The sequence below is a fragment of the Oreochromis aureus genome, linkage group 11 (assembly GCF_013358895.1).
Source record: "Oreochromis aureus strain Israel breed Guangdong linkage group 11, ZZ_aureus, whole genome shotgun sequence".
NCBI classification, from domain to species: domain Eukaryota; kingdom Metazoa; phylum Chordata; class Actinopteri; order Cichliformes; family Cichlidae; genus Oreochromis; species Oreochromis aureus.
Window position 1 is genome coordinate 23,953,010 of NC_052952.1, and position 12,903 is coordinate 23,965,912.

Genomic DNA, 12,903 nt, shown 5'->3' on the forward strand with positions numbered 1-12,903 from the left:
CCTGTCACACACAGAAGGTCAGAGCAGGTGGGACTCTTGAGATCACAGGCAGAAATTGGATCTCTGTTCTCAGTAACATCATAAAGACCCCAAATTAGAAAGACTGTCTATACCTATGGCCTTTATAGCAGTACAAAGCCTGAGCTTTAGGTTCACAAGGTTCAGTAATCTCTACATTTCGATCATACCGTTGTCTTCCTTTGTGATAGCTAGTAGCTAACACCATCATTACTGTTGCGGACAGGAAGTAGATTAAAGTACCCTTTTAAAGAATCATTGTTCACATACTGTAATGCACTAAAAAATTAAATTTAAAAATCAATTATTCTCATCAGGATCATGAAAATAATATATTTTAATGCATTAATGGGGAAATTAGCTAAAAATCAGTGGTAGGCTATTGCTGATCACACTGAACATTATCCCTAATTTTTACACGCTAACCTCATTATTTGAGACTTGGCCCTGTTTTTAATATGAACATGCACTTTTGTAACAGTGTATGTATAAGACACATAAGCATGATACTGTAGGTCTCCTTTAATGTGAGACTTTTACCAGTGGTAGTTTATAGTGAGCTGTGATGCCTGTAATGATGTAGAAATGTAACAAGAGGGTTAAGGATTAAAGGAGAGTTTGTTTGTTTTTTTGGTGGGGGGGGGGATTTTTATCTTTTGTGTATTGATGACCTACTTTTTTAATTCATTTAATTCATTATTTTAATTAAAGTGAGTAAGCTTCCTAAGGCTTTTATTTTTTTGTCACTGTGATGTTAAAATTAGTTCAAAGTCCTCTCAAATTCCTCTCAGGGATCTAACAGTTTATTATCTCCAGCTTCTTTCCCAGCACCAGATGGAGAAGACATCCTGACTGAACTGGAGTTTGATAAGGTGCCGTACACTTCCCTGCGCCGAACGTTGGACCAGAGGAGAGCGCTGGTCATGCAGCTGTTCCAGGAGCAGGGCTTCTTCCCATCAGGTAAGGCGCACCCACCAATCAACACACTCTCATACTCACACACACAGTCACAGATTTCTGGTTCTGCATTCTGGTTGCAGACTTATCCCTGGTGATTTTGTTTACCTGTCTACAGCTCAGGCCACTGCAGCCTTCCAGACAAGATACTCGGATATATTCCCCACCAAGGTGTGTCTGCAGCTGAAGATCAGGGAGGTGCGGCAGAAGATCATGCAGACAGCTGCTCCTTCTGACGCCTCTATTTTAGGCGTCTCAGACTCAGCTGGCTCCATCGCCGGACCTTCCGGGTCTCAGTCAGGGGAAGGATCTGGGAGAGCAGGCGGAGACCCACATGATGAAGATGTGGAACACGGGACAGAAGCGAGCCCGGAGGATCCTCGTGATTCACAAGATTCTTCTAGATGAGGGGAGCTGGCAAGTTCGATTGACCCAACCGGTGTCTGTGGACCTTTCCACCCCCTCCCCCTACGCACTTTTCCTTATTCTCCTTAGTCTCCACTCTGCTCTCGCCAGATCACGATTTCTTCCCATCATCGGCAGTCGAATTCTGAGAGTGAGAGACATTTGTATGCAATGTCGGGACCTATTTTTTTTAATAATCTGTGACCATTGTACCAAAAATATTAAAAAAAAATTTAAAAAGGACATCTTAAAAACCAGTGGCACAATAACCACCACACATACACCCTGGAAAACTCTGAATTCTCACACTTGAATTAGCACTCTGTATTAACCCACCTTGGAGAAAGCTCCCATTGATGCCAGTAAACGAAGGACCATTGTGTACAGCTGCACTCATTTGCCTTGAAGAAGAAAGTCTTCCCGTTTTGGAGGGAGAAACACGCTCAACCCTTTCTGAGACGGTGAAAAGCGGGCGGTGTTAAAAGAGGACGTTGTAGGTTTTGATATTTGTTTTGTTTTTAATAGTTTTAGAGGAGTAAAAGCAGTACAGTACCTGCTCGAGGAACAAACCCGTACGTAGTGACTAACTGTTGTGAGCTCGTCTTTGTTTTTCTGCTGACATTCGGGGGCTGGGCCCTCAACAGCCAGAAACTGATTTGATTTGATAAGTCGTTGCAGTGGACCTGGAAAAGATCTGGGAGTTTTTTCCCCTCATATGTAGACCTTCAGGAGAGGCCTACTGGGAGTGACTAAAAAACTGACTGAAACTTAAGTGGACTTCTGGCAGTGCCATCATTCCTGCAGTTACCTGACTGGCCTCATCCTCCCTCCTCGTGACTGACCCTAGCACATGCCAGCGGGTAGGGACAAGCATTCCTGTGCCTCTCATTCGCTAGCCATTGAAGGAAGGAGGAGGGTCAGAGTCACCAGGCACATCCAGGCTCTTACTCATAGGACCTCGATCCTCTGTTGCCAAGCAGTTTTATTACCGTTTTGGGGTTTTTTTTTTTTAAGTAATTTGATTTGTATTTAACATTGTCATATTCACTTTGTTGTTGTACTATTCCTATGGTTATTATTATTATTATTAGTATTATTATTAGTATTATTATTATTATTATTATTATTATTACTCATATCATTGCAGTGAATCCCAGTCCTTAGTTCTTTTTATCATTGCGGGCAGATGTTTCCTTTATTTCTGCCAGATGTTTTTTTTTTTTTTTTTCTTTCTTTCTTCTTTTGTTTTTATATAATTTTGGAGGCAGGTGAGAGATGCTGCTCCACACCTGTACAGTTCCTCCGTTGTAGTCTTCCCTTGGCTGGCGTCTCACCTCAGCAAGGACCTGCGGTGCAGTTAATCTTTTTTTTTTTTTTTTTTTTAACTGTTCATTTTAACAGACACAGACCTGACGTGGACCTTTATATTCATTCAGCAGTAATAAGCCGTATCGTTTTTATACAGCCCACCCCTACCCCTCCAGCAATGCCTCTCTGTCCCTCAATAAGTTTGACTCTATAGCCTCAACGTACATCTCCTTCCTCCACCTCTTTCCTCCCCTCCTTCCTCCCTTTGTCACTTTATTGCTCTTTCTAGACCTCCCTTTTTTAGGCCGGGCCGAGAGAAACCCGGGGGAAGTGACGGGAGGGTGACAAATCAAAGAGAGCTGGGTGGATATAATACTGGTTGTGTCTTTGTGCAAGACTTGGTTGTGTTGTAAATAATTACTGTAGAGTCAGTAGACTCATTATATTATTGATAAGGAAAACTGTCATTGAACATAAGTTGACTTTTAAGGCACCATTACTGAAGGTAAAACACATGAAATGGGGAAAAAAAGCAACTATAATAAATATGGCTATTAATGTTTTTGTGTTTTACTCCTTGTTTTGCTGTTCCAGTATGCAGGAGAGGAATTTATATAAATAATTTAAGTTTGTATCTGTATCTTTCAGTATGCAAATAAAAATAGGTGTTCAATTAAAGTGATTTTATTGCTGGCATTGTGAAAAGTGGGGTTTTCCTTAAGCAGAAATGCAACAGAGTGGTTTTATGGACGATAGATCGGTGGCAGATTAAAGGAAAAACTCAAAGGCTCAGTTTTAAGACCATAAACCTTTTTTTTTCCAGCAGGGTTTAAGACTGGGTGTAATCTGTCTGGGAACCAAACATGGTGAGGTGCTGGATGACCTTATACCTTTAGCAGGACAACAGTGTTGCTTAGAATGGAGCTTCAAAGTCTCTGAAACTCCACAGGAGGGATGGAGTGCCAGATTTGCAAAATATATTCCCTCATTTGTTGTTTTTACAGTCGAAGTGTTCAAATCTGTCATCTTTATGGTTTTCCTGCACAGAGTAAGGATTCAGTCGAGGTGGTTTGAACTTCTAACTCACTAGGTGATGATATTCATTTTCCAACTGGGAGAAGGCCCTGGGGTAGATCCAGGACGTGTTGGCGAGTTTTTAAGTGTTGTTGAACTCTCTGATCACCAAGCTTCTCCTTCATACCTTTCCTTGACCTCATTTGTCATCGAGGTTGAGGAAAAGCAGATAGATAATTTGACCTTTTATCTCTCAGCTGGCCAGGGAATACTGCAATGTGCCCTCAAAAGAGCTGGAGGAGGTGGCTGGGGAGAGGGAGGTGTAGGTATCCCTGATTAGACTCCTCCCGCTGTGACAGGACCTGGATAACCATCAGAAGATGGATGAATGAATGGAAAGAAAACAAAATGCTCCAGCCAGAGCCACAGGAAAACCAGCAGAGTTGTAATACAGTAAATGTTTTTAAACCTATTTATTTGAGAATATTCTACTCATGCAAGTCATGCCAGTGGAAAAACCCAAATCAGAGCCACGAGATCCCCTCACTGTACGCAACAGGCTTCAGATGTTTCCTTTAATGTGTCACCTGGCTGTCCGCGCTCTTTTTTTCTTAAATTCCTCCCACCAACGATGTGAGAAGAGCGGGCGAGATAAAGGTGATGGGGATTTCACTAAAATATGTGTGCCACAATGGCATCATAAACTTTTGTTATGACCCAACTACCGCTGTACTTTATGATGTACTTTATATTTTAGGGGTACTTTTAATCGCACATTTGATCATCTTAAAAATAAATAATAGACTAGCTGTTTGAAGAGACCTCCCACTGTGGTTTGAATATTCCATTTTCCTTGTTCTGGGTCACGGGCAAGAGGACAGAGGAGACAAGGAGACCAGCAGATTAGAGAAATGGGGAATGTGATGAATACTTATGATCTTAAAAAAAAAAGAAAAAAAAAAAAGAGGCATTTATTGATTTGATTTATTAACAAGCCGACCAAACATTTAAACAGAGGAAAACAAAATCACATCCAAATGATAAAATATACCATTAATAATACAAATATGATCTGTGGCACAACCAGTAGTCCTTATTCATCACCAACAGCATATCCTTTATTTCAGTGAGCATAGTTTCATTAGATTTTAATGCCGAGCCATCTCAGAGGTCACTAAATAAGGGGAGGGGACGTACTTTGGTCTGTTTGCCGAAATTATTTCATCTCTTGTTTAAGCACTCTTATCTAGCCGTTCATTAGCTGGTTTCAGTACTCAAGTCTCCTCCTCACAGTAGTCGATTAGTCTTTAAGTCACAATTAGGACTCGCAGTGAAAGCTTTTAAAGGTAAACTTATTTTTTGGTGATTCAGAGGAGCTGCAGTCCGTCCACGGCGACCGTGTCCATGGCGAGTCCGTTCTCCAAAGCTGTGTGATAGATCTCCAGGGCCTGCTCCAGGGGCAGCACCGCTCCTTCGCTGGTCTCAATGATGGCGATCGTCTCACCGAATTCATTACACATGATGGTTGGTGCCTGTGAGGAGGGAAATTCGAAATATCAATATAGACTGACCTCAACATCTGAACCTTTACCTGTGTTAAAAAGCATAAAAACTGGCCTAATCTAAACCAGATTAAAATTTAAGATTAAAGATTAAAACAGATTAAAAAAAGGGGGAAATCATCTCTCACCTGCTGTAGATCAGAGGACTGGATTTGGATGACCTGAGGCTGCCCATTGGATACCTCCACGGCCGAAGCGTCCACCACGGCCACGGCGGAACTGGCCTCCAGGGCGGCTTGAGCGGCGGCCTCCTCGTCCAGCCTCTGCTGCCTCACGTGGGTCTTTTTGTGGTTCCTCAGGTTAGAGAAGGTCTTGAAGGCTTTGCCACATAGGGGGCACACGTGCGGCCGCTCGCCTGTGTGCGTTCGACGGTGCTCTGCCAGATGCATGCTCTGGATGAAACCCTTTCCGCAGATCTCGCAGCGGAACGGCCTTTCGCCCGAGTGCGTGCGCAGGTGTTCTCGCAGGTGCGTGTTCTGACGGAAGCGCTTTCCGCACACTTGGCAGGGGAATGGGCGCTCACCTGTGTGGACGCGCTGGTGAAGTGCCACTCCGGAGGACGACACAAACAGTTTGCCACAGAGGGGACACTGGTGAGCTTTGGGCCTCTTCCCCGGGGTGCACCGTGGCCGCCCAGGCCCCAAGGTGAAGTGGCTCAGCCTGTGAAGTCGTAGATTGGCGGGAGAATTGAGCTTCTTCCCACAAACGTTACAATCCAGGCTCCCTCTCACGTGGCTGGCTGAATCCCCGGACTCGGATGTTGAGGTGGACGGCTCCAAGGTCAGATCTTTCCCTGCATCTCCTTGGCTGCCAGTCTGCTTGCCCTCCTCTGACTCTTTAGCTGCCTGGACCAGCCCAGGGTGCTCTTGCAGGCAGTGGCTTTCTCGCTGCCTATTGGTCAGGAAGCCAGCCTCACAGTGAAAACAGGGAAAAGGCGCTGGAGATCCCGGATGTTGCGTGAAGCGATGTGCTGCCAACTTAGTGGGCCAGCGGAAAGTGGCGGGACAGTCTGGGCAGCTCAGCGTGGCAGCGCTAGAGTGAAGCAGGCTGTGCTGACGGAGGTTAGACGACTGCGAGAAGGAGCGGTGGCAGACGTCGCAGCGGTACGGCCGCACGCCCGAGTGGATGAGGTTGTGCCTTGTCAGGTTGGCGAGAGATGAGAAGGTTTTGCCGCAGTCCGAGCACTGGAAGGGCCTCTCGCCGGTATGCGTGCGTATGTGGTTTCGCACGTGGATCTGCTTCTTAAAAGACTTTCCACACATGCCGCACACAAAGCTGCGCTCAGGAACGTGGGATTTGCGTCGGTGTTGTACGAGCTGCAGCTGCGAGGTGAATGTTTTAGGGCACGAACGACAGGAAAAGGACCCCTTTTCCGATGGTGTAGCCGATGCAACGTCTGCTTCATCCGTGGGGCTAGAGGACACCGCCACACCCGCGTCACCCCCGGCAGCAGGCTCTGAAGCGGAGCCATCTTTCGCCTGCTGCACGTCATCAAGTTTTTCTTCACATGGCTCAGACACCTCCATGCTGTTTTCCCCCACCTTCTTCTCATCTTCACGTCTTTCTGCTTTGCTCTGAGGGCTTTGTTTAGTATCTCCCAATTTTACTGTGTCTTCCTCGGTGAGAGGAGCCAGCAGGTCTATTTTTGCCTCATCATTGGGGAAATACTTCTTCATTCTTGCTCTTTGCAGGATGGCAAGAGCAGAGGCAGATGCTCGTCTTGGAGCCGAGACCTAGAGAAGACAACAGGCACGCGTCAGATTGAAAAGTTGTTTTAACTTGGAAGTTTGTGGAGGCAATAACGAAGGTGGTGTGCTTATTTTACTACCGCAGGGACAGGGATGGATGCTCCAGATGTGTCACGGTTGAGGTGGATTCGACGGTGGTAGAGATACTTGGTCATGTTAGTGAAAGTTTTGTTGCAGAAATGACACTTATGAAGGGGGTCTGCAGTGTGGGACTTCCTACAAGAAATCAGGAGAAGGAGATAGAAATAACTAGATCTTAAAAAGTGTCTGGTCTCTTTCCAGAAATCATGAAAATAAATAAATAACTACACAAACCTTTGTGTTAGTTCCATGTAGGAACCATTTCCTTTCTACTGTTTGCTTCTACCAACTAAAGAAACGAGGAGCTAGCTGAAGAAGACATCACTAATGCTTAGATCCTGTCACGAGTATGAGGCTCTAGTCACAAGATCATGAATGCTGTCTTTATATAGACACAAAACACTTCTACACAAAGCTCCCAGTTCTTTAAAGAGTAGTTAACTAATTACCGATCATCTTCAAATAAATGTTTTATTTAAAGCGTTTTTGTTGCGTTTCCAAACTCATCTCAATACAGAAACAGTGTTAGTGAAGGTTACAAATGTTCTTCTTGACAGTGGACTCATCTCTGTGCTTGTCCTCGATACTGTTGACCATAATATTTTATTACAGAGATTAGATTGTGCTGTTGAATCAATTCTACCTGATAGATTTCAATTTGTTCATGTAAATTGGGAGTCCTCCTCAACCACTGAGATTAATTATGGAGTTCCACAGGGTTCAGTGCTTGGTCCAATTTTATTTACATAAGTGCTTCCCTTAGGCAGTACTATTAGAAGACATATCATATATTTTCTTTTGCTTTGCAGATGACACCCAGATTTATCTATCCATGACAAACAAGTTAAACTGCAGGAATGTCTTAAAGACATAAAGACCTGGCTGACGTCTAATCTCCTGTTTCTAAATTCAGATAATGCTGAGGTTATCATACTCGGCCCTAAAAATCTTAGAAACATGGTGTCTAACCAAATGTATACCCTGGATGGTTTTCTCTTGGACCCCAGTAACACTGTGAAGAATCGTGGGGTTATTCTTGACCAGGATATGTCCTTCAGTAAGCATATTAAACAATTACATAGAACTGCTTTCTTTCATTTGCACAATATCTCTAAAATTACAAACATCCTGTCTCAGAATGATGCTCAAAAATGAGTTCATGCATTTATGACTTCTAGGCTGGACTACTGTAATTTTTTATTATCAGGATGTCCTAAAAGCACTGACAGGGACTAGAAAGAGAGAGAGCATATTTCTCCCTTACTGGCTCCCTTCATTGGCTCCGTGGTAAATCCAGAATTGAATTTCAAAATCCTGCTCCTCACATACAAAGTCTTAAATAATCAGTCCCCATCTTATCTCAATAACCTGATAGTACCATATCACCCCATTAGAGCACTTCGCCCTCAGCCTGCAGGCTTACTTGTTGTTCCTAGAGAATTTAAAAGAGCCTTCAGCTTTCAGGCCCCTTTTCTGTGGAACCAGCTTCCAGTTTGGATTCAGGAGACAGACACTATCTCTGCTTTTAAGATTAGGCTTAAAACCCTGACGCTGAATCCTCCCTTAGTTATGCTGCAATAGGTGTAGACTGCTGGGAGATTCCCATGATGCATTCAGTATTTCTTCTTCAGTCACCTTTCTCACTCACTATGTGTTAACAGACCTCTCTGCAGTGAATCATACTTGTTATTAATCTCTGGCTCTCTTCAACAGCATGTCTTTTGTCCTGTCTTCCTTCTTTCTCCCCAACCAGATGCAGCAGATGGCCGCCCCTCCCTGAGCCTGGTTCTGCCGGAGGTTTCTTCCTGATAAAAGGGAGTTTTTCCTTCCCACGGTCGCCAAAGTGCTTGCTCATAGGGGGTCATATGATTGTTGGGTTTTTCTCTATACGTATTATTCTACAGTCTACCTTACAATATAAAGCACCTTGAGGCAACTGTTGTTTTGATTTGGCGCTGTATAAATAAAATTGAACTGATGAAGCATATAGTTTGGCCTGGTTACAGTAACCCTGAATCCTCCCTTAGTTATGCTGCAGTTTATGGTCCAGCAGGAGTAGTCGATCTGCAGTCTGGGGATGGCCTGTCTACCTGCATTGAGTTCTATTATCAGGTGAAGGAAGTGTATAAAATATGTGGTACAACCAGCCTTTAGGTAAGTGCTGCTGTGAACTGGTGCTATATAAATAAAACCGAGTTGAATTCAAACTGCTCACAACCAGGTTTGTGAAATTTTTCATGGGTTGTGAGAAGATATGAGAGGTTAATCAGAAGCCATACATTTCCATTATATTCAAGAAAAAGGAAGAAATTTCTGGGAAGTTCACCTCTCCATAATTCAGACTGACAAACAGCGCTACAGGTCAGAGCAAAAACATTTGATTTGGGGGTGAAAGGTTTTTGTTTTTTTTAAAGGCTGCCGTGGTGTTACCAAGCACTCACCTGTGCATGATCAGAGTCATCTCGGTGGTGTAGCCGTTGCCACAGTCCACACAAAGATATCGGGCCACGCCTGAGTGCGTGCGCATGTGCGTCTGCAGCGATGTGGCCTTCTTGAATACCTTCCCACACTCCGGACATTCGTGTGTTCCCTGTTCATGCACACGCTTGTGAGCGGCCAGCCGGTTGACTGAGGTGAAGGCTCGGTTACAGAGCTCACACTGTTGGGGTTTAGCCCACACAGCAGGTTTTTTTTCTGCTCCTCTGATCCGTATGTCCTCCACCTTCTCGGTCATCTCCTCCCTCCATCGCACCTCCTCAATGCCACTCATGACCCCTGGCTCGCCGCTCTCTTTGTCCTGGCCCAGGAAGTGATCTCCCTGGTGTTGGAGGAAGTCCTCCGGTGTCTGGAAGAGAAGGGAGCACTCTGAGCATTCGTACGGGTGGATGACCACCACCTCTGTCTGCTGCTGCTGCTGGCTGTCAGGGTGGACACCTGGAGCCAGCCTTAACTCCAGTCTCTGGACGCCATTCTCCAGCTTTACTGAGGAGCTGTGGCCCACAGAGGGTAACAGAGGGGGCAGCTTGGAGCGCCGGCGACCAAGAGTGGTGGAGCTATCTGCCAGAGCTTGAGCTGTCAGGATCTGCAGGTGCATAGTGGCAGAACCTGGAGTCGGAGTTACAGGAGGCAGCAGAGAGGAGCGGCAGGTTGCAGCAGGTTTAGAGGCAGAATGGTGTTTCCTCTGCTGTTGTTGCTGCTGCTGATGAGCGAGCACCTGCAAAACACACGGAAATGTTCAGAAAAAAAATTAAAAACAGTTCCCACCCCTGTGTGTCGTCTCAGGGTCTAAATCAAAGTACCTGAGCCAAGATTTCTCCAGCCTGCTGCTCACTCAACACGTAGTTCTGCACGTTGTTCAATGGAGTGACGGTGCCGTCCGGCTGTAACACGTACTCCTGTTGCAAGGCAACAAAAACATGAATTTCTGAATTAAAAGCATAAAATGCACCAAAAAATAAACAAAATTGACATTTTCTCCTTTGCTAAGTTCCTCTAATTATTAAATATTTTACATATTTTTCTAGATTTGATGTCTTGAGGCTTGACACTCTAGAACAGCAGAACTAGAACTATAGTCACAGGAACACACTGTGCTCAGACGTTCACATACATTCACCATGGGTGTGAATGTCAAGGTGGTTTCTGGCTTTTATTGATTTCTTTGAACTGTTCCATTTCCAGGGTGGAATGACTTTAAAATCATATACATGTATGTTGTGCAAACTTAAATGTCCCCCATCAAGTCGCACTTCAACCAGATGTTTTTGGTTTTTCCATCATCAAGCATCTGCCTGGATATTTGACCACTCTTCTGGGAGAATTCATCTAAATTGGTTGGCTTCCTAGCACAGACCTGGCTTTTAAACTTAGTCAACAAATTTCCAATAGGGCTGAGGCCCTCAGGTCCAGAAGCTTAATGTTAGCATTTTACCATCTCAATCATCAGCACCAGAGTCTTTACCAGGATTGTCTGAAAGCCTGCCAAAAAAACCAAAACAAAACAAAAAAATCCTGGCAAAAACCTCCAAAACAAACAAACAAAAAATAACCCATAACCCAAATAACCCATTCACATTACACCATCTGTGGGACCAGCCTGGAGGGGAACCACATTGGTTCTTTTGTTTAATTATACATATTTGAGACATTAACAAATGGACCTACACCTGTCATACTAATGAGTAGAACACCAATTAATATTTTAACACTGTGTCAAAGTGTGCTTTGGCTCTCTTACTGTGGTCTCGGTGTTACTGTGTGTGCTGCTCCTGCTGTGGGTCCGCCGGTGCTCCAGCCAGGTCTCAGGTGAGTCAAATAGAGCCAGGCAGTCAAGACACTGGTACTGCACAGGTCCCGCTGTCTGGGCCTCTGAGCCGGCTTCCTCCGCCTCCATAACCTCACACAGCTCTATACAATGGTCATAAACAAAGGTGGTTAGTGATGTCTTAAAGTAGCCATATAAGTGAAGCACCAATATCCTAACACTCCAGTTTTTCATACATGATCAAAAACACAAATAAATCTCATACCTTGTTGCTCCACCTCAATTCCAACCTCTCTCATGTGCATCTCCTGGTGCTGCAACAGCTCCTCTGGGTTCATGAGGAGGCTCCCACACTCCAGACACTGATACTGCTGGCTCTGGCCCACCTCTGGGACACCATGGATGGTCACGGCCTCTGTTACCTCACCCTCCCCTTCTCCTTCTTGGCCCATGTGGATCTGCTGATGGACCAGCACATCCTCCAGGGTGTTGAAGAGATGGTGGCACTCGCTGCACATATACTGGTGCTCCACATACACTCCCTCCGCTTCCTCCTGTTGCTGCTCATCCATTATAGCAATGAGTTTGGGACAAGTGAGGCAGTGGTGAGTCCTACACTGAAACTTCACCTGTAGGAAACAAAAATGTAAAACGAGAAAAGCCATAAACGTCTTATAATAGAGGATTTTCATTTTTACTGTTAATCTTTCGTGTAAACAAACAAACAAGCAAGCAAACAAACAAACAAACAGTAATACTCGTACACATATTAGGGAGAAAAGCCGGTATCAAACAAGGCAATTTTCAGTCGTCAACCAAAATCAGGGCCTCTATCACAACACCAGGATCTTTTACGCTATATAAACTAACAAATCACTATCTGATATCCTCACAAATGTGATCCATATCAGAGTTTGCCGCGTGTGATGGCATATGGAGAGCTGTTGGCGGCGCTCCCTCCGATACTGCAGACCTGTTTCTCGGCACCGCGGTTTCCTGACGCCAGCTGCCCGCTTCATCGGGCGGTCCGTCAGGCGGCGCTACCCACTTTTCCCCGAAGCTCTCCGGCTTCAACGCCCGGGCCCTTCTTCCCCCTTACCTCTCATTTACTCTCGTTGGACAATCCCTCGTGTAGTCATCACTCTTGGTCCACACGGCCTTTTGATTAATTTTTTTGTTAGGCTCTTCTCACCGTGGGTAATACTGATATTAAAAAAACTAATAAGCGTCCGCTGGAATTAACGTTACAAAGCGTGTAATGAAACGTTTGCCCGCCGATCGCCTCCATTCTTGTGATACTTCGCCCCGCCCAATGCGGTAGCGTTAACATTTTAGCCCCTGTCATTGGATAAGTTGATTGTCATTCACAAACTGCGATTGTTTCCCGGGGATTGTAGTTTTTTTGAAAGTAGAAATACTTGTTTTTGTTTGGTTTTTGAGCATTAATATTATGTTTTACCAAATCAATAAGTCTTGGTTTACTGGTTTATTCATGGTAACTATTTTTAAAATTATTACTCTTATCAAACACGTACACACGATTAGC

The 12,903-nt window shown here is 44.6% G+C and overlaps 2 protein-coding genes across 8 annotated transcripts in view; one reads left to right on the forward strand and one right to left on the reverse strand.

Moving 5' to 3' along the window:
- The window catches only part of cicb (capicua transcriptional repressor b), a 46,559-nt gene extending 43,189 nt beyond the window's left edge, over nt 1–3,370 (forward strand). For all 7 annotated transcript variants that reach the window (XM_031744346.2, XM_039619299.1, XM_039619301.1 and 4 more), the window contains 2 exons: nt 835–978; nt 1,094–3,370. In XM_031744346.2, the coding sequence (XP_031600206.2) occupies nt 835–978; nt 1,094–1,383 (434 nt within the window). In that variant the 3' untranslated portion in view covers nt 1,384–3,370. The remainder of the gene's footprint in view (nt 1–834; nt 979–1,093) is intronic.
- Nucleotides 3,371–4,670: 1,300 nt separating this feature from the next.
- On the reverse strand, nt 4,671–12,688 carry znf526 (zinc finger protein 526). Its single transcript, XM_031744167.2, has 8 exons — nt 12,457–12,688; nt 11,623–11,986; nt 11,331–11,500; nt 10,393–10,488; nt 9,535–10,307; nt 7,093–7,228; nt 5,393–6,997; nt 4,671–5,234 (listed from the first exon to the last, which is right to left on the reverse strand). Exons 2-8 carry the CDS (start codon nt 11,927–11,929, stop codon nt 5,070–5,072), a joined length of 3,252 nt encoding a protein of 1,083 aa, XP_031600027.1. The 5' UTR covers nt 11,930–11,986; nt 12,457–12,688; the 3' UTR covers nt 4,671–5,069.
- Nucleotides 12,689–12,903: the final 215 nt, after the last annotated feature.

Excerpts from the sequence above, each read along its gene's own strand:
- znf526 (XM_031744167.2), bottom strand. The coding sequence starts at position 11,929 with ATGGATGAGCAGCAACAGGAGGAAGCGGAGGGAGTGTATGTGGAGCAC. Across the intron at positions 11,501-11,622 it reads AATTGAGGTGGAGCAACAAG|AGCTGTGTGAGGTTATGGAG; the intron begins GTATGAGATTTA and ends ACCATTGTATAG. Across the intron at positions 7,229-9,534 it reads ATGACTCTGATCATGCACAG|GAAGTCCCACACTGCAGACC; the intron begins GTGAGTGCTTGG and ends GATTTCTTGTAG.